Source organism: Olea europaea, unplaced genomic scaffold (assembly GCF_002742605.1).
Source record: "Olea europaea var. sylvestris unplaced genomic scaffold, O_europaea_v1 scaffold2131, whole genome shotgun sequence".
Classification (NCBI taxonomy): Eukaryota; Viridiplantae; Streptophyta; class Magnoliopsida; order Lamiales; family Oleaceae; genus Olea; species Olea europaea.
In genome coordinates this window covers 6,630-15,817 of record NW_019239275.1, presented here as the reverse complement: position 1 = coordinate 15,817, position 9,188 = coordinate 6,630, and the positions used below count along the sequence as shown (strand labels likewise).

The window sequence follows — 9,188 nt, the reverse complement described above, 5'->3', positions numbered from 1 at the left end:
CTTGAGCACTTGATCTCATCAATGTACAATCAGGTCAAGATGGGTCAAGGCTCATACTTAACCTCTCTTCCCACGGTAACTCTACTATAAGCATTCCTAGCCACGTGATGAAGAGCTTGCTTGGTACTTGGGGATCGGATGGATATAAACCCGTTTTGTGTCAAGGGTCTGAGTTCTCATTAGGTGGTTTAGTAGTGCATTACAAGAGAAAAATGTAGTTTGCTAGAATGATTGTTTGCGACGTATAACGTGTGTTATCATCGCATTTGAAGAGGTTTGATTTGCTAATGAGTTTAGCAGTGGCAACTATTACTTTTTTTTAATTGGTGATCAATGAGGTGTTGATGTCAAGTGCTCTATTTGATTTTTTTGGGAGTAGTGGTTGACGAGGTGTTGGCGATATCAGGGAACAACCTTTTAGTTGGACCACGATTATGTTTCTAGAAACAACCCTTAGTCGACCTGATTGTTTGTTCACATGTCGAACTCCTTCAAAATTTTGGAAATCCCACATTTTAAGTCATCTTTAATCATTTTAAAAAGTAGATATGGGGCTTGTGCTTCGAGGTTGGACCCCAACAACTGCAGTTTCACTACAATACAATTTTGTACGAAACCATTAGAGATGAAAGTGTACCAAAGATAGATACCAGTCCAATACAAAGACAAAGAACTAATTTATTATCGCTTGTTTGAAGAAAATTATGATGAAATTTTCCAAACCAGCATTAAATTAAACTGACAAATCAATAATAATTTCATCCCAAAACCAAAGAGCAAAGTGACCATAATTGAGGGGGCCATAGAAATATAGAATATGGTTGATTGAGATGATATGTAAGAAGGAGAGGGAGCAGAAAGCAGAAATGTGTTTAGGGATTTGAGATCTAAGGGAGCAACAGACAAACAAGGCATTAAATAGGACGGCAGAGAAGGAGAATGATGGGAATTCCAGCGTGCAGTTGCAGTAGAGAATGATGCCTCTTTTTATTTTTTTCTCCCATCAGTAACTCCAAACCAAGTATTTATTATCTTTCACATCCTCCTCCCTCTCTCCCTGCAACTACTGGTCTTCCCTCAGACAAAAGGAATTATTATGATGGCCTCATTTTTTTCATATATCCCACTCACATTCACCACTCAACTTTTTCTTTCTTTTTGTTTGGAGTAAAAGTCAACTTTACTTTACTTTTAGGTGATTTCTTTGATATTAAGGAGTGGATACTTCTACCTAAAATCAATCAAAAGAATGTATGATTAAAAAAAAGAATCGTGCTACTTATATTTATTTGTTTACTCGAGTCCACCTCCTCCTCTCACATGGGGGTCGGACCCCACATCATAACCCCCACATGGGATCCGACCTCATGTGAAAGGAGCGGTGGGGAAGTATCTACAAATAAGTACAAATGGATTAATTCTAAAAAAAATTGAGTTTACGGATAACATTAGCTTATGAGAAAATATGTGATTGAAAACGAGTTTTGAAAAATGGAGCCCAACTTTTGGTTCTAACTACTTATCTCAATTTTAATTTGGTTATGAGATAATTTGTTGGGTGATGCTACGCGTATATGATATGTCAGGGTGTTCATAACGGTGTCTATTCAAGAGGACTCACTTCTGATGAACACCGCAATATAAAAAAGTAGCATATTCCTAATTTGTTTTATGAACATTCAATAAAATAATAGTTCATAAAAAGTTAACAAAAAGCTGACGATCAGATTTTTAGTAAATTTTCATAAAAAATAATGAAATGAATGATTATAAAATATATTGATAAAATTAATTTAATATCTACCAAACAGGACACGGTGTTTACAATTTATTTTATTTTTAATGCATAAACATCCGAACTATAACACATCAGTTCTTTTATGTCTTTCTTTGTCCACAACGCTAATGACTCGATTTCATAATTTTCAATAGGAACTTGGAATTAGGTATGGAAAACATTAAAAATAATGAAGAGACAAAATTGACTGGTTTAACTTTATTTTTTGACTAACATTCAATGAAATCTTATTGCCGACAATTTTTTTGAAAAATCGTCAAACTATTTTTAACAAACTCCAATAAAATGTTGTCAATCTGGCAAATTTATTTGTAAACATAGCATGGTTGACAATATAGATTAGTGTGGCAGTGGTAGAGTCAAGGCTTTGTTTTTCCACAACATATCTTTCGATTTTAAAATTATTAAACAATGAGTTTTCAAAGTAATGAGTCAAAAATGAATTAGAAATTTTAAAATTTTCTAATTCTGACTTCACCACTTTTGACTTATTTTTTATGCATCTTCTCAAGTCGTCGGGGTAAGTTTTTGTTACCTTATCGAAGTATTCATGAAAAATTCACAATGCATCTCTCATATTGAAAATATTGTTAAGAGTCTGTTTGAGAGTGATTTTGAGAATTGATTTTTTGACCGTTAAGAGAAAAGTGGGGTCCACCTGTGAGAGAAGAAGTCAAATATGACGGTTGTAATAGTGAAATAACAGTCAAAAAATCAATTTTTTTGGGAAAAAAATCACTCCCAAACAGCTCTAAGTGGTGAATTCAAAACAAGGTGCTAAAAGTAGCTACTATGAATAAGTGTAATAATTTTTTTTTTTTTTTTTTTTTTTTATTCCATTTCCACATCAAAATTTTCAACTTATTTTTGGAGTTATACTCTTCTATCGTTAGGTTGGTAATGTTTCACAGTACTCATGACAAATGCAACGCTGAAAAGTATCGTTCAAAATAACTAGGCAAAAAAGAATATTAAAATTGAATTTAATAACGTAATTTCGTTTTTAAATTTTATACATCAATAATTAAAATTCTATTTGATGTTAATTTTACTTGTCTCACTCATATAAAAATTAAGGCCTTATTTGATTCTCATTTTTGTCAAAATACATTTTTCTCTCTTCTTTTCGACCATACATTTTTCAATAAAATAATATTACATGCAAATTCAAAACTTATTTTTTAACCACGTTATTATTCAATAAAATAATATTACAAGCAAATTCAAAATTTTTTCTTACTTTTTAATCAAGTTGTTCTTCAATTTACTATTCCAAAGTACATTTTTAACCTTTTAATGAGGCTCAAGTATAACAATTTGACGAAACTTTGGAATGTTGCAATGCGTCTACGTAAATATAACAATTTGATGTTATTGAATTTAATGACATGATTTCGTTTTTAATTTTATACGTTATTTATTACTCTAACATTAATTTATTGAGCCCTACTACAAAACTCAGGATTAAATCTAGGTGGAGGTGTTGACACCTCGACCCTTGATCTTGACTTTTATGGGGCTCGCAGCATAACAATCAAGGGCACCTCGGTCTGTCAACAAGGCCTGTCATTGATCCTGTTTGAATACCATTTGATGAAATTTTTGGCCGTTACGATAAATCTCCAAACAATATTTTCCTTGAAAAAATTATTTAGACATTAAAAAACATTTGAGGACCTGCTTCCATCAACCAGTGGATAATGGAAGCCTCACAACCTATTTTATCCACAATTCACTTTACGAAAAATTTATTTGTTGCGTGCTGTAGCAATTATGAAGTCAATGGCGTACTTCGTATATCAAGAGGCTTCTTGAAATTAAAATAGAAAATAAATATATATTTTTCCTCCTTTAAATATTTAAATTATACATATACTCTTGACAAGAAGCCTTTGTGTAATGCCATTTTGTTGTCCATAAATCTAACACAGGACTTAGACTTGATCTAATTGGTTGGATAGGACGATGGTAACGTTTAATTGTTACATCAAATCACATACTAATAAGTGCACAAAATATCTCTTGTTTCTCTTGTTAGGCCCCCTTTCTTGTAACGAGGTTTCGATTCTTCGTATGGGGTTGACTTAGTCAAATGAGCTCGACTTCCCATATAGGTTCGGACTCTCCACGGGGTTTGGCCTACTGCCTCTTGAGCAAAGTGAGGTGAAGTGTTTGACCATGTTAAGTAGGATTCTCTGAAGCCTCGTCAAATGAGACGTAGCAATAAACATTTTCTTGAGTGCAGTATTAATTAAGTTGATCTAAAGAAAGAATATAGCTAAATATTTGATGGCTTTTATTGACAATAATAATTGTTTTATGATAATAAATTCAGCATAAACGATTCAATTACAGAAAGAAGAACAAAATCTATCACGTCGAAAGTTTGACCTTGTCACGTCAAACAGAACTAGGGTTTGCAATAGGTATACTTTTGGCGTGTACGTATCGATCCTCGACATGTGTGTGGGGAATTTAATGAATGATTCGATAAATAGAAATATAATTATAATAGACTATTAGATTTTTTGCTGAAAAAAAATCCATATTGATTCTCACTCAATCATGAAGGTCTAAAAACTTGTTTGGTGGAAGACTTTTTCAAGGTAAAACTGTACGGTGAAAAGGTTAAAAAAGTACTGAGTTTCAGACAAGTAATTGAAAATAATTTTAAAAATTAATTTCCATAAATTCGACAAAAAGGCTTAATTGATTCCCATTTAAAAGAGGAGCAAAAATGTCATCGCAAAAACGAAACAAACAAGTGGATTACAACATGGGGGGAAGATGAAATAATTTGAACATTAAACCCTCTATGATTTAGGTAGAGTTAATTTCCCAAATCAAAAAAGTCATAAAGCCAAGTTCAAAACCAAAATAGGGGCGCCACATGACGACCCTGTTTTTAGGCCTGGTTTTGAACCTGGCTAAAAAGCACGATTCTTTTCGAAATAGTCACTGAACATTATCAAAAGTTTTCAGGAGGTCATCAAACTTTAAAACTTTCATAAATAGTCATTAAACTTTGTTAAAAGTTTCCAAGAAGTTATCAAACTTCAAAATTTTCATAAATAGTCACTGAATTTTGTAAAAAATTCCTATTCAATCACTAAACCAGTGACGTAAAGGTCCCAATTTGCAAAGTTGAGTAACTCTCTAAGAACTTTTTGCAAATTTCAGTAACTATTTAGAAAAGTTATGAAATTCAATGATCCCCTGAAAACTTTTAACAAAGTTCAATAACTATTTAGGAAAGTTTTCAAGTTCCTGCAAATTTTTAGCAAAATTCAGTGACTATTTGGGTAATTAACTCATTTAGGTAAAATCATATTTGCCGTAAATTTTAATAAAGGTTGATAAATCGTGTAATTGAAAAGCTAATAAAAATTGTGAATACCCTGAAATGCATATTTAAAAATGATTTTTGAGGATAAATGAAATCTAGAAAATGAAAACCAAACACAAGTTTAGAATATTCATTATTTTAATTAAGAATCGAACTCATCAAGGAAAGAAAGGCAGCTAAGAGCACCAAGTTTACAATTATATCAACACCACTGGCATGTCACATTTATGTATTGAACCCAATCCGCTATTTTCTATAAATATGTAGACATGACTTCTCTATACAAACACAGACGAGAATGCTGTCACTTGTGCACTTCACCAAAAGAGTAATGGGAAAGTAGCCAAGTGAGAAATTGAGTGCTAATTCCATCTCTATCAACAAAATAGACACCATTTACTTGTTCATGTGGCAATGCAAGAGAAGAAAATTTTGCCAAGCAAACAATAAATTTACAGATCCAAAATGAACGGAAAAATCAACAAGCTACAGCATCGGAATCGACTTTCTCCTGGCTTACAAGTACACCTTCATCCCATATCTCATGAAACCTGCAGTGTAAGAAAATTATGTCAATTATTTGATACTTTAAGAATCAAAAACTTCAGATGATAACTAATTCAAATAATGCTCGAAATTATTAAATCCTTGGATGTCTCTATTGATTGCAATGGAAAATATTTCCTTTATGCTTTCATTTTGTATGTATCAGGTCAATGGGCAGGGCTTAAAAAAAAAAAAACCAAAAGCTGATTCTGAGAATAAAAAGCAGCTTTTGGCCAGTTTTAGAACATCTTCTAAAAGTGTTTTGTCGAGCTAGAAGAGGTTCTAGAGGAAACTAATCCAAGGTAGCTTACTCAGGAAGCTTTGCTACGAGAAGCTATGCCAAAGAGGCCCTCAGTTTCAGTTTTCAAACTTCCTTATAGGTCATTGTATCTAGATTTTAGCAAAATTGAAATGCTTCAATGCGTTCAAACGAAAGAAATAAAAACTCCTTGGGGACAAAGTAATCCTTCCAATCCATGAATCCTGTTATTATTTAAATAATACAACAATGGTAGAAAATGAATAAAGGTAGGAATATTGAAAATATCTGTTCCATTTCAAACTTGAAACTGGTAAATAGATTGAGCTAGGGTCCGGAATGAAATGGCTTAATCAGGATCTAATTAATATTTCATCAAGTATCAACGTATAGAATTGCAAACTTCAGATGCTACACAAGTCAATTAGGTTCAATTTATGAGTAAATCCATATTCTAGACCCATGAGTAATCTTAGCCTATATTTGGCAAATGTTTATTAACTGATTATTATCACTCAAACCACTTTTTATCCATACATTTCATGGACCCACAAGTATTATCCACTTATTTATAACTCATTTCTATCTATTTATAATTTAAACCGTTCATAAACACTTCCAAACAAGCTTTTAAATTTGATATTTTAAATTATTTTTACTTAAATCAATTTTCTTTACGAAATATACTATGTGCATGGTACTGCAGTTAAATAGTCAGTATCAAGGAATCAACAACCTGTATAAAAAAAAGATAATTTAATTAAACAGAATTAAAATAGAGAACAGAGCTTCTGTCTACATTTGAATAAAAAAAGTATCTGGTCAAATGATTTGGGAATCTGTAGAACGGCAGTCTTCATTAGAAATGCCAATATTAGAAGATTTTAAAGAAATGAGGGTTCATTCTCATGCTTGTTGGATGCAACTTTATGGGGAAATAAGTAATAAATGAAGGGAGATATCCACTCATTTCTAAAAGATATGAAAAGATACTATGTCATCAACATTAACAATGGACACGGAAGTGAACCAATAGAGGAAACCATCATCATTTCCCAAACTGCTTCATAAAATCTATAACCAACATAGAATTCCCTTAACATATCCGATATGTTAAGACTATTTATCCCTTAACGAAATCCATAAAAATTAAGTGGTTCGGTATAGGTGAGAAAAGACAATGAATATGTACCTTGTTTGCTCATCACATCAGACTTCATGCCTCTGTACATCTGTTCAACAACAAAGAGAGACAAACCCAGAAATGAAGAAAACCCAAAAAGGTGAAAAGAATTGAAGCATAAGTGAAAAATAAACCAACCTGAAGATGACTTTTGACATGAGAAATGGTGAGTCCTCTAACATCCATCAACTGGAGAACAAGCTTTGGAGTTGCCTCTGTACATCAGAAGAAAAGAGAATCAAGTCAAAAGACCAAATAATAACTTTTTAACATTAGAATGCGAGTCCTCTCACATGCAGACACATGCACATGGAGTTACAAGAAAAAGGCACACCATGATCAAGAACAATCAGATAAAAAGCAAACCAAAGACCGGAACAACAAAACAAAACTTGACAAAAATCCCCTGCTAGAATGTAAACAAATAAAGCCAAAAAAAAAAAAAAAAACTTACTGTCCTGGCCTCCAAGCCTCTCTATGGCATGAACAAAACAGTGATGAAGATCAGGAGTCCATCTTAATCTAGGCACCTTTGATCTTATATATTGCCTAACCCCACTGTTCCTCGCACAACTACCCATTCTTCAATCTTCCTCACAGAAACACAGAAAAATAAAATAAAATCCCAAAGGATCCTCTCAAAATAAAGGACTTTTACCACAGAAAGGGTAAAAGAGAGACTCTTTCTATAGAGAACTTCAACGAGAACAAGAACTCTATCATATTCAGCTTTGAAAAGAATTCCCTTTTTAGGCAAAACCCGTTAAAAATGCTGAGGTTTTATAGCTCCAGCATATAGAGGCTATGAAGACAAGAAAAAAAGAGGAAGAGAGAGAGAGACGAAGGTGAAGAAGATGGTGTCTGCAAATTCCTCGAGAAGGATACTGATGATATAGCTAAGGGTAGCATTGTGATTCTTATTTGTAATGCTGCAAAAGAAAAAATTCTGGTCACGAGCTTCTAATCTTCACCTGTAAACCCGAATGATTACCATTACAAATACCAACTGCTACGCCGAGCCATTCCTGCAGCTGCTTTGACTCTTTTTCCCTTTCTCTCTCTAGAATCTTGTGAATACGCTAACGTCGTCATGATCATAAAATGCCCAGGAATATGTACATTTCATTTAAAAATTAATATATTTGCGACGGTACTCTTGTCAAAACCTTTTGTCTAATTTAATACAATAAATTATTTTTATTTGTACGTTTGTTTAATTTCATAAGTTATTCCTTTTCTTATTTTTATAATATAAGTTAGAAAAGTTGGTCAATTAACTTACAGGAATTATATTAACCCTATGTTTGGTATTTTTTAAAAATCTCATTTTTAATCATATACGTTCTCTGATAAAATAATTTTTCGTGTAACTTAAAAGTTTTTCTTATTTTTTAATCAATATTTTAAAATACATTTTCTTACAAAACGATGCACAAACAAGGGCTACTGGGATAGGTTTTGTTAATGGCCAAATATATCACACGACGGTTTTTAATCGTAAGACTAAATTTTAATTATATGAAAGGTTCATAGTCTTTATACATTATTGTATTTATATTTCAAAATTTTCATTGCATTTTTACTCTAAAATTAATATAAATTATTCTTGATTATATTTCTCTCCAAATAGTTTTTTTTAAGATAGAGTAAAAATACTCATTTCTTCACCCTTTTTAAATAAGCAAAACAAATAATAATACAAGAATACAATTAAATATTTGACCTTTATTTTAAAGCACGTTAATAATATTTTTGAACGAAAATAATAATTAAGAAAAATAATTTTCTTATCAATGAAATATTAAAATAAGAATGTGAGGAAAAAAAATGTTAAGAAAATAAGTGTCACACTAAGCCCCCATTTGAGTTACATTATTGTAAAAATGAGAATGAAAAATATAACGGTTATGGGTCCACACAATAAATAAAAAGTTAGATATGATAGCTTGATGTGATAGATAACGATCATATTTCATTTTAATAAGGAAATAATTGGGCTCAAACAGAGTGTAAATAAATGTTAATGACATTTGATGTAGTCAAAATAGGGTATTTT

At 31.8% G+C, this 9,188-nt stretch overlaps 1 protein-coding gene across 1 annotated transcript; it reads right to left on the bottom strand.

Moving 5' to 3' along the window:
- Positions 1-6,655: 6,655 nt before the first annotated feature.
- Positions 6,656-8,197, bottom strand: LOC111380364 (putative Myb family transcription factor At1g14600). Its single transcript, XM_023003897.1, has 5 exons — positions 7,587-8,197; positions 7,271-7,347; positions 7,129-7,181; positions 6,943-7,009; positions 6,656-6,685 (listed from the first exon to the last, which is right to left on the bottom strand). Exons 1-5 carry the CDS (start codon positions 7,711-7,713, stop codon positions 6,656-6,658), a joined length of 354 nt encoding a protein of 117 aa, XP_022859665.1. The 5' UTR covers positions 7,714-8,197.
- Between the last annotated feature and the right edge of the window lie 991 nt (positions 8,198-9,188).